Raw genomic sequence first — 25,364 nt, 5'->3', positions numbered from 1 at the left:
ATGCAATGTTTACATTTTTATTGTATCTTCTGTTTTATTTTATTTTATTTTATTTCTTCATTATTTTTTTAATTAGGTATTTTCTTCATTTACATTTCCAATGCTACCCCAAAAGTCCCCCAAACCTCTCTCTCACTCACCTTTACATATTGTTCCTTTCCTTTTTCATGTAATTGGGCTACTCTGATGTAACATGTGGGAATAGCCCTAATTGTTTTAATATAAAAACTTCCTTGCTTCATAATTTTAGCCAATTCATCCCAAGAGGAGGTCAACTCTTATCTTTGGCTATTTGTAACATTGGCTGAAATCACATTGCCTTTGACTAGTAAAGGCGCAAAGTTATATCCTAGGTTGTTTTTCATATGAATACAGGGCCTCAGCTGTAGAGCCCAAGAGAAATTGTTTAAAAATTTCCAATAGAAGGCAAGTAAGGAACAGAAAAATTTTGAAATGATTAGTGTGACAGTTTCACACATGAACAAAGTAAAAAACAACCTTGGTCATAAAAACATGACCTTAGCATATATATATATATATATATATATATGAGATACTGTGTGATCTGCATCAAGCAAATCAATTTATCAATAAGATGTTCTACTGGATTTTTATTTCCTGGTTCTTACAGATTCCCAAACTTGTCTCTGCCTTTATAACTATGAATATCAGTCTGTGCTTTTACAAAACCCCTGAAGATTTTCACCATGATGGAGATGTGATGATTGGTGCATTTTTTCCTATTCATACTTACTACACTGAGTACAAAATTCCACATCCATTTCTTCCATACCAATATATGGACAATTATTTGCTGTAAGTACAATTATTCTTTTTTATGTTTAGAATTCTTATAACTTTTTGAATGTGGTCATTAAAATGTGCTAATACCTTAATTTTTTTATTGTTAGCAACTCCTCTTTTAGATATTCTAATATCTGTTCTTTAAATTCATTATCATTTTTCTTTTTTTCCTCTCTCAGGGGGAATGAAATGATAACTTTGAGTTTGTTCATTTTAATTTCCTCATTTGATTAATAAAGCATACCTCTTCTTTACAGTTGTTGTTATGCCAGAATATCAGAATAGTTTTCAATATTATGGTCTCAAGGATAAGTAACTTAATCTCAGCCTGACTTTGTTGATTATATTCTGGGCTTGTTCTTGTGATTATTTCAATAAATACAATATACCCTGCGTGTATTTTGTGCTGCTTGATTGAAGAGACTGTGTTTTGGTATGTGCAACTGATTCCTAACTTACTGTGTCACAACTAGAATTTGTGGATACTTTTGTACTGCACAGATATTTCATCTATCTCATGTTTTATTATGTGTTCACTTGCTGATATAACTTTTATTCTTTGCTTTCCAGTGTTTACCTACTTACTTTACAAGTTTGAAGTGTTTTTATTTTCATGGCTGTACTTACTAAGATATTATGACTATGAGGGAGTCATCGTTTTGCTGTTTCTTAGCCTGTATGGAATATTTCAGTTGGATGGATAGTATCAGTCAGGTCTTTATGAATTAGAGAGAAATATTCCTGTATGTTTTCTCATAAAGGCGATAAGATTTATTTATCCCAATCAGACTTTACATTCCCATGAAAACCATTTATATCTTTACTTATCCAGTAAATAAGACACTAAAATAGAATATTAACACGTAGAAATCTCTTTAAAGACATAAGGAAACCTTTTGGGAGTTAACAAGTAAAAAATAACCAAAAGAAATACAGTTGTGAAGGTAGAATATGCTCAGTATGACAATACAATGTGTTTGTTAAATCATAGTGGGATATTAAAAATTATATCAAATATAGTGGACGAGAAAGTAGGTTTACTTGTGAATGTATATTGAAAATTATGTTACCCTAAGGGATTTATTTAGACATTTAAAATATAGCAAATATGGCTATGGAAAATTCGACTTTTAGATAAAATAATTCATGATCAGACTATTTATTTTAGAGAATCACATTTGTATCAAATAAAACTGTAACATTTTTTTAAATGCTTAGCAGATAGGGAAATTTTGGATGTTTTGGAGTCTCTTCTATTTCATCATAGTTAATGTTCCTTGCAACTTCACTTTTCCTGTGTCCTTTAGTCTTCAGCAATTCAGGCACCAATATTCACTGAAATATGCTTCCAGTATATTATGCACTATCAAGCCCTTCACTGCAAAGACTATAGTTTTTGTTCTGTGAGAATTATTGTCTGGCATGTTCGTTATAAATAAAAGTATTTTTCCTATCACAAATATTTAACTCACCATTATGTCAGGAAAATTAAATTCATGGCATAAATGTATTGACATTTATTATAAAAATTAACAATATTATCTTATAAAATTCATTCACTAAGTGTAGTTTTCATGTAGCATTGACCACAAATAGTCATATATACTGAAAAGCAGAGAATGTTCTTTTATCTTTCTCACTTAATTCTTTACTTATCTGTTTGGAAGTATTTTATGCATTTTAAAGGATGATTTTTCTCTCTGCAATTCTTAATTTTTATATGTTTGCCAGCAAAAATATTTTCCTTGCTACTATCACATTTGCAAAATATAAGTGTACTGTCATTGTATTCTTATATATTAACTTTTTAAAGGTCACATTTTCTAAGAGGTTCTTTCATTTTTATCTATCATATAGGAAATATAAAAAGTGAATATTTTATAGTATTCCTATTGAATATAGAATAATTTTAAGGGGAAAGCGGCTCTTTTGTCTGTTGCATTAATAGTATAGTCTTTTCAAGTTTACTATCATATATAATATTTGTGTGTGTGTGTGCACATACTTTTGATTAAACTCACATTTTCAGATGAAAAAAAAGTGTGAGGACAAATTGTTTTATCCTATAATGAGTATATTGAGATCAAACTCAGGCCCTCTAAGTCAGTATCAGAATCTTACAGTTGTCCAAGCCATTTTTAGGCAATATTTCCTGTCCTTTCATTGATCTTTCTGTTTCCAAATCCAACTGAAAATTTCCTCTATGCTTTTGTATAGTAAATTATTTTCCCCTCACATCAACTAAATTATGGTTATAAACGTATATGTACAAGTATCCCATCCCGCAGGACTCAGTTATTCGTGGGTGTGAGGGGGACCGCAAACCTGGGAGAAAATGGGATGGGAGAGAAAGAAGAGCCGGCGACCAAGTAGATATTCCTTATCAAGGTCTCCGTTTATTAGGCTGAGATGCCGGGTTTTAAAGCATACATCGAGGGAAATAGGGAGGGGTCGAGGGGGAATTAACAAAGAACAAAGAAGTAGGCATCTGCTGACATGAGGGCTGAAGTCCTGCTCCAGGCGGCAGGCACTCTGCGTCTTATCTCCGGAACATAGACCCTCTTTAACAGCCTTGGGTGTTAGGCCTTGGGTGTCAGGCTGGGCTCAGCGCATAACTCATGTCCTTGGATGTCATAGGAGTCAGGAAGAGATAAGGAAGAGGGGACTATAATTCAGCTTTTACAGCCTCTGGTGCCAGGAAGGGAACAGGGAGAAGGGAGTGACAATAGGCTCCTAGCACTAGACCATTTGGCTTGTCAGGGTAGGAGATTGTGAAGGGCTTGCTTTCTCGTGGTATGGTTTTTATCAACCATACATGTATTTCTTTTATTTTGTCTTTATAAGTTTGACATATCACAAGAACTTATTCCTTGTCAATTTAGATAGTAGTTATATACCATCATCAACAATTTTTCATAATAAATAAAAATTATCTGAAAAGTTATTTTAAATTATTTTACTTTATGATATATTTTATTTATATTTTATATTTTATGTTCATTACTCAAAGTATAGGAAATTACACTATAGTTAGAAGTTTCCAATATTTAATCCCTAATAACAAACAAAAATTATCATTTTGAAATGCAGAAATATTTAATTATAAACGTATATACACTAATCCAAATGAGTACTACATTCGTTTGAAAAATGAAGAACTTATAAGATATTACATTGCAAATTTTCTAGATTTCTCTTGTAGATAATGAAACCCCATAGTCTTTATGTTTATATTATGTACATTTTCAGTGACTGTGGTCTATTAACTATATTTTGATTCTGGTTTGGCCTTGACATTGATATTCCTCTTTCTTTAAATTTCAGCAGTATGGTTTTTCAGTACATGGAGAAAGCCTGGATCATGAGTGTTCACAAAATTCCTTCATGGCCTACCTTTTTTATGTTAACTAGAAAATCCTTTCCTTGGTGTTTTCCCTGTTGCTTCCACTTGCCTTCATTCATTCTCAGCTTATGCTTTTTATTGGCACTTGGGTCTTGTTTGCTAGCTTTTTATCAGTGTGTTTTGTAAATAAGATGTAATTTTTCTGAGGAAAACAAGAAATAACAACACAATCAGCTCATAAAATATACAGCAAACTTTCTGGACTAAGGGTGTTTGGCAAAGTTTCACTTAGGTAAGTACCGATGTCTCTTGTATTTCAGCAGGGTAAAGATTAGTTTACCATTCATTGCATATAAATATGTGCATCTAACTAAAATATTCACATTCAGTAATATTTCAGACATGTATAGACTGATTTTTCTATAAAATTAGTCCCATGGTCAAATAATATAAAATTAAATAATATACTGTTACACTTTGTTTTATTACAATTGCATAAGTAAATAGAGAATGTAATTTTCTAAGATGTTCAAATATTTTTATGTTGAAAAAAATCATAACTGCTTTGTCTGGTATTTTGTTGTGACTATCATACTTCTTGAAATGCCAGTTCTGATTGATTAGAATTATTTTTTTTGAGTACACACAATCTTAGATTTTATTATTGAACGAGATTTCCACTTTCTTAACATTTTCACATGGCCCAAACACAGTAATTTGAGTAACACCTAAAAACAGGTCAGGTACTTTGCATATAGTAATATGCATAATATGCATATTAATAATATGCATAATGAACTTTGATCCAATCTCTGAGATACAAGCTTCACACTCTTTGAGGAACAACAAAATGAACTAACTAGTACCCCCAGAGCTCTTTGGGACTAAACCACCAATCAAAGAAAACACTTGGTGAGACTCATGGGTCTAGCTGCATATGTAGCAGAGGATGGCTTAGTCAGTCATCAATGGGAGGAAAGGCTCTTCATCCTATAAAGGTTCTATGCTCCAGTATAGGGGAATGCCAGGGCCATGAAGCAGGAGTGGGTGGGTTGAGGAGAAAGGGGAGGGGATAGGGGATTTTGGGAGAGGGGAAAGTAGGAAAGGGTATAACATTTGAAATGTAAGTAAAGAAGATATCTAAAAAAACAATAAAAAAGAAATGATAAAAAATAATCAGAGTATAATATTTTAGTTCATAGCATTGCTTTGTGTTTCTTGGGTGTGCCTGTCATCCTTAATACTAACTTCACTTTCCTTTTAGGTGCTTCTTTCATATGTTTCAATGCTTGTGACATACTGAGCAGCACATTTAGGGTACGTTGTCATGCATGTGTGTTAAGCATGTGTGACCTTGCTGTTAGGAGTAGTTTAGAAGTCTAAGAAGCTCATGTCTGTTCAGGGTCTTCACTTCTGTTTCCTGAAGAAGAAAATTTAGTACATTCATCTCTGTCTCTAAGACCTGGCCTGCCTGCTCATTGCCATGCTTCTCACCATGATAAAATGGATAAAACCTATGATCTATAAGCTAGTCCCAATTAAATGTTTTCTATTATATGAGTCGAAAGGGACTTTGTATCTCTTCACAACACTAAATCCCAACGAACACAGAAATTTAAACCAGTTGCTGGTGTTTTGTTGTGATAGGCAAGGTTTACTGTTTGCAGGAATAATGAGTGTGAATTTGTTTGAGGAAATCAGTAAAATTCATTAAGTGGTGCTTAATGAGCCATTCTAAGAGGAACTTGGAAAAGGTGTTACTGGGAGTCAGCTGTACTCTGTGTTCCTGGCTAAAATGGTATCAGAGTAGATGAACATTAGTATGATTTTTAGAAATTATGCTTGTTATATTTGGGCAAATACTATAGCTGCTTTTTGGCCTAGTCAAAAAGTCTCCCTGAAGCTAAAGTGAAAATATATAGATTAAATCATTTGACAGAAGAAATCTCAACACTCTTGTTTTGGCTTCGATGTGTGGTTATTACTGTCTACTGTTATGAAGTTCTATAATGAAAAGAAAGAATATGAGGGAGGAAGATTACAGATTGTACATTAATGTACAGAATGTACAAAGTACAGAGATTGGGGACAAAAAAGGAATAAGAGTTAGGATGGTGCTAGATAATGTTTTAAATATAGAGACTAACTGAAAGCTTGATGGTAATTTGAATGGAGGCAGTGGAGACATCAGGCAAAGATTTCACCCAGATAAGTAAAACAGAGTTCAAGATATACTTAGTCCTGTGTGTATTGGACCACACCTGTAATTCCAGTTGGTAGATTTCTAAGTTTGATGTGAGATTGAACTGACTGTGGTTTAGGACATTCAAAAATAGGAAGTAAAGAAATTAACAAGATGAGAAAGCTGGCAAAAAATTAATTTTATTGCGTGGAGGGGGCATGTTCCAGCTCTAACAAGCAAGAGAACTTGGCAGCTGTAGTCATGAGGTTCTGGCATTAAGAGTCAATGTTAGAAGAAAGGAGTTATTGAAATTTTCTCTGGAAAGAAGGAAAGATAAGGCCAACAATTTATCGGGGATGCCTTTGTATCCTAGAGGAGTCATTATGTGATGCTCTAGAGGAGAAGCCTGGCTTGCCATTAAGATCAAATGATGTAGAAAATGCCTGAGCTCAGGGATGCCAACCAAAAAGCACTGCTATCAGGAAATGGAATAAATCCAAGAAAAAGAAGTGCTTTACAGTCACAAAAGATGAAAGAAATTAGAGATCTAAAGAGTATTTTAACATCAAATATGGAGAAGCAAAATTTGGAGTTTGCTCAGCTATTTATTTATTTATTTATTTATTTATTTATTTATTTACTTATTTGCCTAGCTTTGTTTCATCATTTCCTCGCTGTGCTCCCCTTCCTCAAATTTGAAATGGTAATGTATATTCTGAGTCAATATATGTTATAAGTATGGGATCTGCTCTTTTATTTTGATTTTACTGGAAATTAGTTGATGAGAGAATGCAGGATTCTCAGAAGAGAATCTGAACTTTAGATTTTAAATAAATTTGAGGATATTTTAATTATGGGATCTTTTGAAGACAGATTCAATTCATTTTTCACTATGTTATGCCTACAAGCTAAGAATGCCAAGGAAAGGAAGGCAATGGTTTTAACAGGAATGCCTCCCATATTCTATTCTTTTTAAAATTCTTTTGCATATAATGTGTTGTACTATTATGAGGTATGACCTTGTTTGAGTAAGGTGTAGACTTTCTAGAGTAAGTGTGTCACAGTGGAGGTAGGCTTATATGTCTAAGAAGCTTAAGTCTTGACAGTGTGTCTTAGTTTCCACTTTTGCTGCATGTAGATTAAGATGCAAAATTATAAAATGACATTTCTGCCTGCATAGTGCTGTACTTTCCACCATGACCATATTAGACTAAAGCATTGAAATGGGAAGTAATACTTAGTTAAATGTTTTCCTTGATGAGAGTTGCTGTGGTCATTGTGTCTTCTCTCAGTAATAAAGCATTAATAAGGACAGCCTGTCAGCTTGTGCTTAGTTTGTCTGGATACCTCCATTCTCCATGCTAGTGCTTTGATTTATGTGAGCCTTCACATGTCATTGTGAGTAGTTATAAATACTATGAAATCATAAATATATTCTCCCTAAATTATTGAGAAATCATTGTACTCTTGAGATTAATCCCAAAAACTGATTTTAAGACCAAGACTTTTTAGAATATTTCAGTGCTTCTGAACTAAGTTCTATAAGCCATTTGGGGAAGAAAACATTACACAATGGAAACTTAATGAAGCCTGTTTATGAACAACACCCTGATACTGAAATGAAATATATTTGTATGTAATAGATTTGGGGCATTTTAGAGAAAAACTGTAGTTTTCTTTTCACATATGTTATTAATATACAATTGAAAAGAAGTCTCAGAGAGTATACCATTCCAAGTAAAAATCATGACTGGAGGTAATATTTCCCAAAGCAATGTGAGAGCATGCCTGTAATGCAATGATCATATGGAGTAAGTTCTAAGCTGGTATTTTATCCACCAGCAACTTTTGACTGCCATAATGAGAAAAATAATATCAGAGTTATGTTAACAGTGACCTATATGAAATGTATTTAACTGGGAATATTATTTAATAAATATACTGTTTAAAAATCTTATTGGTTGGAAAATAAAAAATGTGGATTTTCATAATTAAACATCCTAGAAGACCAAGATCAAGATACCAAAAGATTTCTATTTTTAGGAGAAGGTTGATTCAAGATATGTAGACTGATCATTTTTTTATATGATAATAAATAATAAATAAATTATGCTTTGAGGAACTATAATTAGTGAGTAGTAATATAAAATGAGCATAAGCCATTGGTTATCTGTCCAGGAAAATGTTCCCTGTGCCCATATGTTCAAGGCTTTTCCCCACTTTATCTTATATTACTTTTAGTGTATCTGGCTTTATGTGGAGGTCCTTGATCCACTTGGATTTGCGCTTTGAAAAAGGAAATGAGAATGGATCGATTTGCATTCTTCTACATGCTGACCACCAGTTGAACCAGCACCATTTGTTGAAAATGCTGTCTTTTTTTCACTGGATGGTTTTAGGTTCTTTGTCAAAGATCAAGTGGCTATATTATGTGGGTTCATTTCTGGGTTGTTAATTCTATTTCATTGATCTACATGCCTATCTCTATACCAGTACCAGACAGATTTTATCACTGCTGCTCTATAATACTGCTTGAAGTCAAGAGTGGTGAATCCCCCAGAAATTATTTTATTGTTGAGAATAATTTTTGCTATCCCTGGTATTTTTTTTGTTATTCCAAATGAATATGCAAATTTCTCTTAATGTATGAAGAATTTTGTTGGTTCAACTGGTGGTCACCATGTAGAAGAATGCAAATCGATCCATTATCATTTTCTTTTACAAAGCACAAATCCAAGTGGGTCGAGGACCTCAACATAAAGCCAGATGAGGATTGTATTGAGTCGGTAGATTGCTTTTGACAAGATGGCCATTTTTCCTATATTAATCCTGACAATCCATGAGCATGGGAGGTCTTTCTATTTTCTAGATCTTCTTCGATTTCTCTCTTCAGAGATTGAAGTTCTTGAACATACCCATCTTTCACTTGCTTGGTTAGGTACATATCAAGGTATTTTATATTATTTTGAATATTGTGAAAGGTGTTGTTTCCCTAATATCTTTCTCAGCCTGTTTATCCGTTGAGTAGAAGAAGGCCACTTATTTGTTTGAGTCAATTTTATATCCAGCCACTTTGCTGAAGTTGTTTTCAGGTTTAGTAATTCTCTTGTGTTATTTTGGGGGGTCACTTAAGTATAGTCTCATATCATCTGCAAATAGTGTTATTTTGAATTTTTTTCTTTCAAATTTGTATCCTTTGACCTCTTTTTGTTGCCTAATTGCTCTGTCTAGGATGTCGAGTACTATATTGAATAGGTAGGGAAAGCACAGGATGCTTTGTCTACTCCTTAATTTTTGTGGGATTGCTTCAAGTTTCTCTCCATTTAGGTCCATGTTGGCTACTGGTTTGCTGTATATTGCTTTCACTATGTTTAACTATGGTCCTCTATTTCCTGATCTTTCTAAGATCATGAAGGGGTGTTGAATTATGTCAAATCCTTTTTCAGCATCTAATGAAATGATCCCATTCCTCCATTGTTGGTAGCATCAATGGGAGGAGGGGTCATTGATCCTGTGAAGGCTTGATGCCCCAGTGAAGGGGAATTCCAGGGTGTGGAAGCAGGAGTGGGTGGGTGTGTGGATGGTGGAGAACCCTCATAGAAGTAAGGTAAGGCAGGGTGGGATGAGGGTTTCTTGGTGGGGGAAATCAAGACAGGGGATAACATTTCAAATTAAAAAAAAAAAAGAAAATAGCCAATAAAAGATAAGAATACCAATTTACTATACTCAACATGTGGTCCAGGCTGTATTTTTCTTTTGTGTATTTTGCTATTTATACAGGTATAATTTTAAGAACTACCAGTATATTCTGGCTTTGGTATTTGCTATTGAGGAGATCAATGGGAACCCTAGTCTTTTACCCAACATATCTCTTGGATTTGATTTCTACAATGTCAGATTCACTGAGAAGGAAACTCTCATGAATGCCTGTTTTTGGCTCATATCTCAAGGGCAGAAAAAGATTTTACCAAATTACAATTGTGCCAAAAGAAATTTTACTGCTGCCCTCACAGGAACATCATGGACAACATCTGCCCAAATTGGAACATTACTTCAACTCTTTAAATTTCCTCAGGTAAAAAGATTTGGAGTGTCAGAACTGGGAATCACATCCCTTGTTGATAATACAGGTGTTTTTAAAACTACAAGAGGGGTATTCAAATTGTTCAACATCAAAGCAAGTACTCAAACACTTGGATATCAATCCAAGTTTCTCTTGCATGCAAGAGAAAAGATGAAGACATAATAAACAAACAAACAAACAAACAAACAAACAAATAGGTAGACCCTTGAAACTAACAGGTTTGGCAGGAATTTCTGTACAATTCTATAAATGGAATTTTCCTATAAATTTTCGATAAAACTAACTTTGTTTTCTGTTGTCATTTGTTGTTAAGGAATGGAATTTTGTTCAATCTTAATATTCTTCCTCTTTTTTTTGGTTCAGCTTTCTTTTGGACCTTATGATCCCATCCTGAGTGACCGTGGTCAATATTCTTCGCTCTACCAGATGGCCCCCAAGTACACATTAATTCCACTTGGCATTGTATCTTTGATGGTTCATTTTAGGTGGTCCTGGGTTGGTCTCATACTCCCAGATGATCACAAAGGAAATATAATTTTATCTGAGTTCAGAGAAGATATGGATAGAAAAGGCATCTGCATAGCTTTTGTGAAAATGATCCCTGACACGTGGGCTTCATATATTAACAAATTCTGGGAAAATATGGATGAGACAAATGTCATAATTATTTATGGTGACATTGATTCTCTCATAGGTCTAATGAGAAATATTGGTGAAAGATTGTTGACAGGGAAAGTCTGGGTCATGAACATTGAACCTTATATTACTGACTATGCTGATTATTTCATGTTTGACTCATTCCATGGTAGCCTAATTTTTACTTACCATTATAGAGAAAGTTTTGAGCTTACTAAGTTTATTCAAACAGTTAATCCTTACAAATACCCAGAAGACATTTATCTTCCTAAGTTATGGCATTTGTTCTTCAAGTGCTCATTTTCTGATATTAATTGTCAACTGTTGGCTGACTGTCACTCCAATGCTTCTCTGGATATGTTACCTAGTCATATATTGGACATGACAATCAGTGAAGAAAGCAACAATATCTATAATGCTGTGTATGCTGTGGCTCATAGTCTCCACCAGATAACTCTTCAACAAGAACAAATACAAGCACATGAAAATGATAAAATGATGGCCTTCTTCCCCTGGCAGGTAAAAACCACTGTAGTATATTGTATTATCAGTACCCTGATGTATGCAATCTGCAATGAAAGCAAATTAGGTATCCTAAAATATGTTCATCTTGTTCACTCATGGGAAATTTGTGTTTCTAAATTCATTTAGAAGTCAAAAAATTTCAAGTGTGTGTTGCTGATAAATGGAATGAAATATTACAGGAGGATATGTTATTAGTCAATACAAATGTCATGTCATCAAGAGCTAGATATGCAATATTCTAATGATAGTACATACAATAAAAATCAATAATTTTTCTGTATATTTTTTACAACAGAAATAAATGATTAGAAATTTAAGTGAAACAATGAGAGTGGCTTTATACCTAAATAATTCCCTTTTATTACCCTTTAAACATCAGCACCCTCATTTAAGACTGTCGATCTTTGAAGATATTCTGAAAACAAATGGGTCTGGCTAAGTTTCAAAAAAGTTAACATTTGCATGAATCCAAAATCTTTCATTCATTACCTGAGTTTGCTTAATGTGATAAATGTATTAGTTAGAAAGTATAAAGATAGTATCACTGTGGAGTGATTCTATGATTTTCTCTTGAAACTGCATTGTCATTCAGAAGCAGAATGGTATCCCACACACTCAGCCATTTATTTATTTAACATTAACGGAAGCTTCATTAATTTGACTTTCATATCAAAATTCAATTCTGCTTCTTGGACACAGTGTAATATAAATTCATGAATTTCTTTTAGCTTAACATTTTCCTGAAGGACATTGATGAGAGAAACAATATGAATTCAGGTGGGAGACAAAAATTAAATGCAGAATATGACATTCTTAACCTTTGGAATTTACCAAAGGGTCTTGGACGAAAGGTGAAAATAGGATCCTTCTCAGCAAATGCTCCCGAGGGCCAACAGTTGTCCTTATCTGAGCATATGATACAATGGGCAGGAGGATTTTCAGAGGTGGGTTATATATTAAATCAATACTTTAAGCTTGTGTTAAAAATTAATTTCAGATGAAATAACATTTGTTTTATGACTTAAGGTTCATCACACTTTGATTACTAGACTAAAATAGCACAGTTGTAGTATTAGGGTATTATGTTTTTTGTTCCTTCATTCAGATTAGAGGAAGTATTTAGTGTGAAATAAGGCTTGCAGTAATCATTCATATGAATATTATTTAGTTTCCACTTGTCAAAAATTAGCAACACTGGAAGAGGAAATTTCCAACTCTCAAATGTCTTATGGGTCAAAGTGTTTTAGAAATTTTCTCATTTAGGATTAATAACATGAAACAATATAAAATTTACTTTTTATTGTACAATAAAATGACATGTCCAAATGTGACTTATGGCAAAAACCTGTATATTTTTGGTTATGACTTCAGAAGTATGAAGGTCTTCCATTAACAGAGAATGGCAGCAAGGGTAGATTTGTCATGAAGAAAGGCTCAAAAACCAGAAAGATACTGTTACTATATATCCATAGTTACAGTAAGAACAATGTTAAACCTAGACCTTAGTAGAGGATTAAAATGTTTCAATTCCAACCACATTGAAATAATTACTCCAGCAATTCTATATTTCCAAAAGTTTAACTTACTTCACAAATGTTGCCAATAGTATGGAAATAGATACCCAAATAGTTCAGCCTTTATTGTATTTTAAATACCATAACTCTGTTAGTATCCCTTAACTGTCCATATATTCTCAGTAAGTCCATTGTCAATTTACTTAAAAATTCCATCCCATGAACAATTGTGATAGCTTTTTAAGGCACTAGAAAAAGAGACCTATATGGCATGCACGTGGAGAATCTACTGGTTTGCCAATGTCCTATAAATAAATAAAGAAAGAAAGAAAGAAAGAACTGAAATAACTTAAGAAACAATCTGAGGGTGCAGTATATTTAGAAATATATATATTCTCTGAATGAGGAAAAACATGAATAATGCTGCATTCTTCTATCTTCTATACATTTGTTGTAACACCATCAGAATTTAAGTGCCCCTTTTTATATAAGCTAAATTTATCTATATATTTCTTCCTAGATATACACATATATTTGTTTCTATGTCCAATCCAAATCCTATCAAAATTTTTTTTTGTTTTTTTTCCATTTTTTATTAGGTATTTAGCTCATTTACATTTCCAATGCTATACCAAAAGTCCCCCATACCCACCCACCCCTGCTCCCCTATCTACCTACTCCCCCTTTTTGGCCCTGGTGTTCCCCTGTACTGGGGCATATAAAGTTTGCATGTCCAATGGGCCTCTCTTTCCAGTGATGGCCGACTAGGCCATCTTTTGATACATATGCAGCTAGAGTCAAGAGCTCCGGGGTACTGGTTAGTTCATAATGTTGTTCCACCTATAGGGTTGCAGATCCCTTTAGCTCCTTGGGTTCTTTCTCTAGCTCCTCCATTGGGAGCCCTGTGATCCATCCAATAGCTGACTGTGAGCATCCACTTCTGTGTTTGCTAGGCCCCGGCATAGTCTCACAAGAGACAGCTACATAAGACAAGATTCACAATCATGATGGAAGTAAAGGCGATAAATGTATTAGTCAGAAAGTATAAAGATAGTATCACTGTGGAGTGAGTCTATGATTTTCTTTTTTTTTAATCTTTCTTGAAACATTTTATATTTATTTGACAATTTCATATATGCATACAATGTATCTTGACCATATCCACCTCCAACTATCTCTTCCCAGCTCCCAACATGTCCCCTTCCTACCTTCATGTCTTCTTTTTAATTTAGTTCTCTTTTTAAATTATTAGATGTTTTCTTTATTTACATTTCAAATGTTATCCCCTTTTCTAGTTTCCCCTCTGAAAATCCCCTATTCCCTTCCCCCTCCCCCTGCTCACCAACCCACCCACTCCTGCTTCCTGGTCCTGGCATTCTCCTATACTGAGGCATAGAACCTTCACAGGACCAAGGGGCATTCCTCCCATTGATGACTGACTAGGCGATTCTCTGCTACATATTCAGCTAGAGCTATGAGTTCCACCATGTGTTTTCTTTGATTGGTGGTTTAGTCCCAGGGAGCTCTTGGTGTACTGGTTAGTTCATAGTGTTGTTCCTCCTACGGGGCTTTTAGCTTCCCCTTCAGGTCCTTGGGGACTTTCTCTAGCTCCTTCATCAGGGACCCTGTGCCCCATCCACTGGATGGCTGTGAGCATCCACTTCTGTATTTGCCAGGCATTGGCAGTGCCTCTTAGGAGACAGCTATATCAGGCTCCTGTCAGCAAAATCTTGTTGGCATCTACAATAGTGTCTGGGTTTGGTGGTTGTTTATGGGATGGATCACCAGGTGGGGTAGTCTCTGGATGGTCATTCCTTCAGTTTCTATTCCCTATCACCTAAGTTTCTCAAACTTGTCCATACCTTATTATGTATACAAATTCACTAACATTGATACTTCTCAGATAAATCCTTAGATACATTTGTTTCTCCAGGACATAATCTTTCTAAATAATCCTCTGTATTTAGAAAAATACTCGGAAATTCATTGTATAACATTAAAGATTCTATTTATTATTTTCATAAAACCATAAGATTTAGATAACATCACTTTCATTTTCTCAGATCCCTCAGGCTGTGTGCAGTAAGAGCTGTGAGCCTGGTTTCAGAAAAGTAACCCTGGAGGGCAAGGCCATCTGCTGCTACAATTGCACTCCTTGTGCAGACAATGAAATTTCTAATGAGACAGGTAAAAGCAGGTTTTAAAGAAATCTTTCCCATTTCTCCATAGGATTCCATAATAAACTAGGCAATGAAAATGGTCTGAATTCAATCAGAAATAAATATTTTCATTTCTTTTTTAGGAATTTAAATGTCATAATTCTTAGCATCTCTTTGAAATGGACCATCATAGCTATAAAATTTTATGCTTGATTTATTTCTGTGATTCACTGACAATATTTATTGTGGAAGAAAAAATATTTTCATTGTACTTCACAATATGTTTTATATGATGTGCCATTTAGCCCATATTGATAAGGTGCCAATATCGCTTTTCCAGCTATGTTTCAATAAATTTAATACTCAGATCTTTTACATCTTCATAGCAGTGATTATCTCCAACTCATTTTCAAAATATATTTTCTCTCATTGTTTAGTTGTTCAATAACTTCGTACAATGTGTTTTATTTATATCTACTCCTTGTTTTAGTTAGGGTTCTACTGCTATTAACAGAATACATGACTACAGAAATTTTGAAAAAGGCAATATTTAATTGTGGCTAGCTTGCAGGTTCAGAGATTTAGTCTATTATCATCAAGGTGTGAGCACAGCAGTAGCCAGTCAGGCATGGTGTAGGAAGAGCTGAGAGTTCTACATTTTGTTCTGAAGGTAAACTGGAGAAGATAGCCTTCAGGACATCTAGGACTAGGGTATTAAAGCCCATGCCACAGTGATACACCTACTCCAACAAGACCACACCTCTTATACTGCAAGTCCTTGGCCCAAGCATATACAAATCATCACATTCCACTCCCTGACCTGCACAGGGTTATTCAAACCTTATGTTCTATAGAGCCATGCCTAGCCACACCATAATAATAAATATATTCTGTCTTGACTTGCAATGTCCCCCAGGTCTATATCAATCTCAACAATGTTAAAAGTCCAAAGTTCAAAGTCTCTTCTGAGATTCATTTAGTCACTTAACTGCTATCCCCAAAGTAAGACAGGAAATCAGCTGGGCAAACTCAAACTCTTCATCTTCACATCTGATGACATATAGACTTTAGTTCACCAACTCCATTTTCATCTTTGATCTCCTGGGCAGATAACACTCCCTGTGAGCAGCTTTCCTCAGCAAGTATCCCACAGCTCTGACATCTTTGACATCTTAGGGTCTCCAAGTCAACTTCAACTTCATAGCTTCTTGTTACAGTGTCTGAAATGCACACATGATCTTCTCAGCTCCTCTAAAGGTCTTATGTCACTTCTCTAGCTCTGTCTTCTGTAGCCCTCTAGACTCTTGTTGACTTCTGTTGTGTCTGGCCAGCAGACCACAACCTGGGTTCTAGCCTGGAAAGGCATTTTGGAAACCTGGAAGAGAAGAGGGGCTAGGTGGCAAGAGAAAGGAATGTAGCCAAGACAGTTACTCTGATCAAGGCTCAAATTTTATTGTTGCGACACTAGTTATGAAGGAAGGGGGAGGGGACCCGATTCCCGCTGAATAATCTCGGGTCCAGTAGAAAGGTGCACGTGTGTGGCTCCGCAGGTTCTAGCAGTGGGCGTGGCAGAACGAATGAGCAGGAAGCTCCACCCCTGAGCAAGCAGGTTTCAGGCTGGGGGAGGGGAGACTACAGACTTCACTCCACTGTGACTGCTATTCTGGGAGATCATTTCATGGTACTGGCAATGCCAATATACTATGGACTTCTGCTGCAACTAGGCTTCACCAATAGCCTTTTTTCATGGCCTCATGCCTCAGCATCTTTGCATGACCTCTTAATACTGGTTTATCATCTACAACTGAAGTTAAACCTTCACCAACAGCCTTCTAAGGTCTCTCACAATGCCAATCCCCAGCTGCTCTCCATGACCCCTTCAGATGTTAAAAGCCAGTACCATCAGATTTCTTACACATTACTAAGTTCAGTTCTTACACGTTACTAATTTCAGCTCTAGCTGTAGGTGCAACCTTGGTTATCTCTAGAACACATCTTTGTGCTCTTTGAAAACTCCTCCCAGATTTCACCACAGTGATGCTAGTCTCTTCTTAATAACTGCTAATTTCTTAGCTACAGATAACCAGCATCAATTGTTTCAGTACTCCCTTCTATTCTTGAATCTAAAACTAGCACTACAAAGTCATACTGCTGAGTTCTGCTGTTTGCTGCAACTGAAACTTTGTCCCTTTATTATATTATCACCAACTTCCTGTTTTCCAACTTCTTCTTGGCCTAAACTTGGCTATCCTGGAACTTGCTCTATAGATTTTTCTTGAATGCAGAGATCTGCATGCCTATCTCCTGAGTGCTATGAATAAGCTGTGGTCCTCCAAGCCTGGACTTCAACTTCTCTCTACTTATAAATTGCTCTTTACTAGGCTGCACTTGAACTCAGAGATCTGCTTGCCTCTCTCTCCTGGGATTAAAGGTGAGTACCACTATGCCTGAACCTAAACTTAGCTGGGGGCTGAGGAAGAATCTTCCCTCAAAGCCCTACTCCCTTAATTGCTTTATTTCCTTGAACATATGATTCAGCTGCATTTTACTTTCTGGTGCCCCTTCTAATAATTGAACAATATGTTTTGTATTTTTTTTCTTTTTCAGCTTTCTCCTTTTCATTAAAACACTCTTCATAATAGTGAACCACACAACAGAATTTATACCAAACTGCTTTTGAGACTTAATTTTTTCAAAGCAATTAATCTAAATTTGCCTTCCAGACAGCTGGAATCAATGTTTTAAAGCCTATTCCCACAGTGACACACCTATTCCAATAAGGCCATACCTCTTAATAATTTCACTGCATGAGCCAAGCATATACAATCCACCACACCATTCTCAATCCCAGATCTGTTCCCTTCTTTCCTAACTAGTCAAGATTTTGTAATTAACCCAGTCTTGTCCTTGTAATGTTTCGCCAGCAAAACATACTCGGACAACCAGATCCTTCTACGGCAAAGCTTTATTGCTTACATCTCAGGAAGACCCCAAACACAGGAAACTCAGTCCTTTTAAAACCCACAAGAGTGGTTGGAGAAGTGACTCACCCTGACTGGCTGCTCACTATCAGCCCAGATGACGTGCCACGGGACAGGCAGGGCACAAGGAATGGAGAAATACCCCAACACATACGCAGACTAATTGTTTATCAGTTAGAACACCGGATATGATTGCAAGGGCGGCTCCTTACAACCCAGTAAATAATTTCTGTGATATTCTTCTACATCTGTGTATGTAGATCTCATTCGTGTTTATCAATCAATATGTGATGCATGATAAAAACTGACTCTCCTCCCAAGAGCTACCAATTGTCAATATCTTATTTTCTGGGGGTGCGTTTTTATGCCTACCTCCACCCTTTATATGTGAGTTTGGTCTGGCTTATGTATGCAGCCTATAAATTCATAGGTCAAACTGACCAATATGTTCAGAAAAATCTAATTTCTAGTAGTTATTTGCACAGTACAGGGATAGCTAACTCCTTGAATTCTCTTGGATAAAATTTTAACATGACATTTTATTTTGTTATTGGGCCATTCAGGAAAGATTAGCATTTGAGATCCTTTGCAGGGTGATGCGATACAAGAGGTAAGATTTGAGATTTTAAAAGGTTCTCTATTTTCTCTGAATTCTGCTTTCAAATAAGGGTACAAGAATTTATCAAGTTCTCAAGTGTCATCTCTATCTGTTTATTGATATGTCAGAAATGGACTAACAATGTAAACTTATAAGCCAACACCCTAGTTAAATAATTTTTATTAATTCTTGTCTGTTCACAGGTATAGAACAATAACTAAGATAGATTAACAATACAATCACTTATTTTTTTTTTTTTGAAAATTTTATTTAGAACACATCTAGCTGAGTTTACCCAAGTGGCAATTGATAATTATTACATTTCACACACATTTTCATTTGTATTAGTTAAATATCTTTTTATATTTTCTGTTGGTATATGAGAAAATTATGGATTTGAATTTTAAATATAATAGATTAATTTGTATGACTATTTGAAATGTGAGAGTAACATTTTGCTAGGATCTGGAGTGTGAGCTTTTGTTCTCATTAAGAACACAAGGCAGGGCTGGAGAGATGGCTCAGCAGTTAAGAGCACTGACTGCTCTTCCGAAGGTCCTGAGTTCAAATCCCAGCAACCACATGGTGGCTCACAACCATCATTACAGATGAAGTGTATTAATATAAACATAAATAAAAAATTAAAAAAAAAAGAACACAAGGCATCTATTGGATGGAACACAGGGCTCCTAAATGAAGGGGCTAGAGAAAGTACCCAAGGAGCTAAAGGGGTCTGCCACCCTATAGGAGGAACAATGATATGAACTAACCAGTACCCTGCCAGAGCTCGTGTCTCTAGTTGCATATGTAGCAGAGTATGGCCTAGTTGGCCATCAATGGGAGGAGAGGCTCTTGGTATTGCGAAGATCATATGCCTCAGTACAGGGGAAATGCCAGGGCCAGGAAACAGGAGTGGGTGGGTTGGGGAGCAGGGTGGAGGAAGGGTATAGGGGCCTATGGGGATAGCATTTGAAATGTAAATTAAGGAAATATCTAATAATAAAAAAAATAAAACAACACAAGTTTGTATGAGAGAAAGACTATTATATGCCACTTTGCATTTAACTCTTGTAACTAATGATCCACTTCCCATATTACTGCATAAATTGATGAGGAGTTTGCTATCACGAGACTATACTCTACAATTAGGCCATTTTTTTATTGTTGATTTTAGGAATGAGTATCTCAATGAATTAAAGTTACAGATATACATGTACATGCATGTATAATGTGTGTGCTTTTATATGTACATAACTGTGTATGCAGATGTCATATATTTTTATATAAATACATGTTCATATATGCATATATACGGAGAGAAGATAAATACACAGGTATATAGAGACAAAGAGAGACAGAGAGACAGAGAATAATAATAGTTACCACCATTAATTTGAAAACATATTTTACATCAGTTATTTAATAATTACTTCATTGAAGCTCAAGTATGCATATTTTGAATAAGCTTAATTGTATTGCTCTGGAATCTTAAAATTTACAGTGAATTTTATTATTTTATGTTATAATTACATTATAAATTAAATAGAAATATTTTTAAAGAACAGATAAAGTCAATTAAATGAGAGTTTTTCAAGTTTTACTGTTAATTTTAACTTGATAAAGAGTAATGTATTATGGGAATACACAGAATCTGAACTGATTAACAGTCTAACATTGATTTGAGTGATTAGGTTGTCAACTATCATCCATACTCTTCTCTAATTCTCCTTGGTAGAAGGTTCTGATTTCATAATTTACATATGTTTCATAGATTTCAAATCAACTAAATAAAAGTTGGTTCCCTCAAGGAGATAATTTTTGAAATAACTACTGCTGCCTTGCTATATGTTGTGATTTTGGCTGCATTCAAGAGAGTAACATGTGTAGTATATACAATTTGCTATCTAATTTCAGGTCAGTTATAGAATAGGTGAGAAACTATTAATAGTGCTTCCATAGAAGTCACAAAATCAATCTTTGAAACTTATTCACAATTTTTGAATGCATTAATACTTAGATTTTGTGGTATTTATTAGTCTTTTTTATGATAATACTGACATGACCATATGCTAGACATAAAATGGCAAAGTACACAAATATAGATAGATATACACAAGAGAGGGGCTGGGGAGAGCATGATGTCCAAGAATGCCTTTCAAGGACACTGACTAGGTTTCTTCTAGGTTTAAAACAATGGCTTTTATTTTTATGGTATGCTTTATTTATAGTCTAAAGTCATATAATTAATTTTTTTAATTACTTGGAGCTTCAAAGTATACTGATCATTTCTTTTCTATAGTAGCTCTAGTCACCCAACACACATTTTTCATGTTTTGTTTTGTTTTGTTCTGCTTTTGTTTTTGAATTCTCTGTAGATAAACTCTAACAGAGGTAGTGTATGTGGTTTCATAATCACCTTCAATGTCATATAATTTATCTTTCCATCTTACTGAGTCACAGATTTGTAAACTTCAGGACTTTTTAATATCACTTGGCTGACATCAAAGATTTATACCCACAATAAAAACAAGAAAAATGTGTCAAAAATAGTCAAACACATGAAAGATATATCACATGTACATGCTCATCTCTATGTAATCTGTGAAAATTGATTTGCTGAAAATGTTAGGATACTAAAATTAAAGAATGTTATTTAGTTTGTTCAAGTTGGATATCACTAAGCATTTTCCTAAACTATCTTGCTAGTATGAAAACATTTGTATTAATATAAGTTCATGTCCTAGCACTTGTAAGTTATATCAAATTCTATCTAATTTTCATAGAAGGCTGGAGATTGGAAATTTGCATTTGATTTTTCCAGCATACTTACTGTCTACTATAATTAAATATTTAAATTTCCTAAATATATAGGATTATATTACTGTTGTTTATCTCCATGTAGTAGAAAAAACATATGTAATTATAAAGCCCGTTTTCAGTGCATATATAACTTACAATGTATACAATCTGTAATGTAGAAACAAAGCAAGTCTAAGAGGTTTTTGGAATAATCTATCTCCACTTTGAAGAATAGTTAATATGCACAATTATCCTGTCTTCAACAAAGAAAAATATAATTCTCAGTATTTATTTATCTATTAAAATTGCATCAAGTGTTGGATTAATTCAGAAATCTTTAAAATAGTATTTATTTACTTCTTTCAAAATCCTACACATTGTATTTGGTATTTCTGCCTTCAAAACATACCAGTACCACCTGTACATTTCTACTTACCTAACAATACCAGGACCACCTGTACATATCTACTTATCTAACAATACCAGGACCACCTGTACATGTCTACTTACCTAACAGTTTGTTTTCACTCAAAAACAAACCAAACCAAACCAAACAAACAAACAAAAAAGACAAAAAAAAAAAAACAAAAACCTCTCAAATACAATTTACCCAAATATACTTGAATGACAGTCACTGTAGAAAGCTTTACTTTGTAGTGTTCACAATTTTACATGAGGTTGACCTTTCTATAAAATAGCTCCTCAAATAAGGGTGTTATTAATGTCAATTTTCCTTTCATGATGTATATTCATCAGGCCTGAGCTTGCAGTGATTGTGTACATGATGTTGCAACCATGAATCTATGTATATCACTATATACATATCTATCTATCTATCTATCTATCTATCTATCTATCTATCTATCTATCTATCTATCTTTATCACAATTTCTTTACAGTCTTCTGAGTTTTCTGATTTTTATGAAGATTTCCACAGTCTCTCATTTCCATAAATGCCACCTTTCGATAATAGTACATTTTATCCTCAAATTTTTAGCTCCCAAATCTTTAAAAATATGTGTGTATCTGTGTCTGTGTTTGTGTTGCATGTTTATAAGTATATGCATACTTATAGTATATGTGTGTCTTTATGTATGTATGTATGTATGTATGTATGTATATATGTATTCATATCTCATACATGTGACAAACTGAATTGGTCAATGTATACTGCATATGAATAATCACAACCTGTCTCTCAATAATACCAATTCTGCCATGGATCCAGTTTATTAACTCTGCTGTAGAAATAAATGCTAAACACTGAAAATTTGAAAATATTGCTGATTGAAGCTAGTGCAATGATATAATACTATTTTTAAGTTGAAATACTAATTTATTATTATTAATGGAGTAAAATTCAAGGTCTGGTAATCAATTCACATTTTAAGCAATATATAAATATTTGGTATATTGATAATGTAATATAGAATCAGGGTACATATATTTTAGGTTAATCAAAAAAATTTAAAAATTTTCAAGGGCACAATAACGTAAAAGAATTCTCTAACATCTGTCATCTCTTGCAGCAATTTTCTATTTGAAAATTGATACTTGGTCAAAATGATATGAAAACAGTTATAGGGTATTTTTGATCAGTAACTAATATAATTGGGTCTATTCACTAAATTCCAGCTGAGAATAAAGAGAATTTAAAAAAACAGAGAATATTAAAGAGAAAAGTAAACTTAGGACTGACATGTGAAAAAGCATTATCTGAAAACATTGCAAAAATACTCCCTGTTTTGCATGTGTAATTGATAAAGCATATGTAATTCATGGGGTGATATATCAGGCCCAATGTCATTATCTGCAAGTTAACTCCATAAATTAGTTATTTCAAAAAGAGATATAGCATTTTATAAAAGGCAGAAAAAAATTACGTCAAAGCAGAAAAATATTAGGCTAGTTCAAGTCACTATAAAGAAGGTGGATTTTAAGAGAAGCTACTAGAATTTAATGTCTATCTTAAGAAAGACATCATTAACTATAGAAATGTAAATTACTTATCTAAGTGAAAGTGTGTGTTGGTAGGAAAAAAAAGAATGACTGGATGACAACCCTTTATATGTGAACATAGATACTTAGAAATACATTAGAGACAAGGCATGCTTTATAATTTTTTAAGTACTTGCAACAGTGAGCTTAATAATTTTTCACTGTAAAACAACGAAGGTGAAATTTGTGATGTTCCTTCTACATAAAAATAACTCAGAAAAAAAGAAGGAATCAATTCAGCCGGGGCTCATGATCTCATGATAATATATACCTTTCTGAACAGATGCGGACCAGTGTATAAAGTGTCCAGAGAGTCATTATGCAAGTATAGAGAAGAACCGCTGCTTCCAGAAAGCCTTGAGCTTTCTGTCCTACAAAGACCCGTTGGGGGTGACACTAGCCAACATATCTTTGTGCTTATCTGCACTCACAGCCTTTGTAATTGGGGTCTTTGTGAAATACAGAGACACTCCCATTGTGAAAGCCAATAATAGAGGTCTCAGTTACACTTTGCTCATCACAATCACCTTCTGTTTACTCTGTTCTTTGAATTTCATTGGTCAACCCAATACAGCCTCCTGCATCCTTCAGCAGACCATATTTGGAGTTTCATTCACTGTGGCTCTAGCTACCGTGTTGGCCAAAGCTATCACTGTGGTCATTGCCTTCAAGGCCACCTTTCCAGGGAGAATGGTGAGGTGGTTAATGACCTCAAGAGCTCCAAACTATATAATTCCTATTTGTACCCTGATCCAACTTCTTCTTTGTGGAATATGGATGGCAACGTCTCCTCCATTTATTGACCAAGATGTTCATGCTGAACATGGACAAATCCTACTGTTTTGCAACAAGGGATCATCTGTTGCCTTCCACTGTGTTCTGGGATACCTCTGCTCCTTGGCTCTTGGGGGTTACACCATGGCATTCCTATCTAGAAATCTGCCTGATACATTCAATGAATCCAAATTTCTGTCATTCAGCATGCTGGTGTTCTTCTGTGTCTGGGTCACCTTTCTTCCTGTCTACCATAGCACTAAAGGAAAGGTCATGGTGGCTATGGAAGTCTTCTCTATCTTAGCTTCCAGTGCAGCCCTCCTTGGCTTCATATTTGCTCCTAAGTGTTACATTATCTTGTTGAGACCAGAGAAGAATTCATTTCATCATATCAGGGACAAAACACATTCTAGAAGGAATAAGTCTCTTAAAATATAATGGAAAAAATAAATTTATCTTCTATGTTAGCAACTTTTAAATTGTTTGAATTCATTCCCTATTCCATTGTAAACATATGTCATATAATTATAGTATGGATTCATTTCCATCAAATTTTATTTCTTTAACTAGTTATTCTACAGTGTTATAGTAAGAGAGAAATTCCTATTTTCATTTATGAAAACCACATATGCTCTCTTGATCCTCAACTTCTTTGAGTCTATGAATTGGTGGCATCAAACCTGAATCATCTTGAAATTTTAATCTTTCATTGATATAAAATTTTCTTTATCCTGTCTTTCTTTTAATGCACTTATTAACCATACTTTGCATATTATTTTCTCTGCCTAAAGTACTACCATATTCAATATGAAACATCCATCCATTAGTATGTAAATAAAAGTGTATATTCTCCTAAAAAATCCATCCAAATAAAATGACTTAGTGTCCTTTAATAAACCAAACTGAAATTCCATTGTTACATAGGTAATTTTTAATTTTATTGTACATTCAATTTTCAATACATTCA

At 34.4% G+C, this 25,364-nt stretch overlaps 1 protein-coding gene across 1 annotated transcript; it reads left to right on the top strand.

Moving 5' to 3' along the window:
- The first annotated feature begins 595 nt into the window (after positions 1 to 595).
- On the top strand, positions 596 to 24,835 carry Vmn2r109 (vomeronasal 2, receptor 109). Its single transcript, NM_001104571.1, has 6 exons — positions 596 to 816; positions 10,110 to 10,404; positions 10,777 to 11,568; positions 12,303 to 12,518; positions 15,152 to 15,275; positions 23,907 to 24,835. The coding sequence occupies exons 1-6, from the start codon at positions 596 to 598 to the stop codon at positions 24,833 to 24,835; spliced, it is 2,577 nt and encodes an 858-aa protein (NP_001098041.1).
- The last annotated feature ends 529 nt before the right edge of the window (positions 24,836 to 25,364 follow it).

Source organism: Mus musculus, chromosome 17, assembly GCF_000001635.26.
Source record: "Mus musculus strain C57BL/6J chromosome 17, GRCm38.p6 C57BL/6J".
NCBI lineage: Eukaryota > Metazoa > Chordata > Mammalia > Rodentia > Muridae > Mus > Mus musculus.
Note: the sequence above shows the minus strand (reverse complement) of the source record. Positions and strands in the feature narration are given on the sequence as shown.

Excerpts from the sequence above, each read along its gene's own strand:
- Vmn2r109 (NM_001104571.1), top strand. The coding sequence starts at position 596 with ATGTTCTACTGGATTTTTATTTCCTGGTTCTTACAGATTCCCAAACTT. Across the intron at positions 11,569-12,302 it reads TGGCCTTCTTCCCCTGGCAG|CTTAACATTTTCCTGAAGGA; the intron begins GTAAAAACCACT and ends AATTTCTTTTAG. Across the intron at positions 12,519-15,151 it reads GGGCAGGAGGATTTTCAGAG|ATCCCTCAGGCTGTGTGCAG; the intron begins GTGGGTTATATA and ends TCATTTTCTCAG.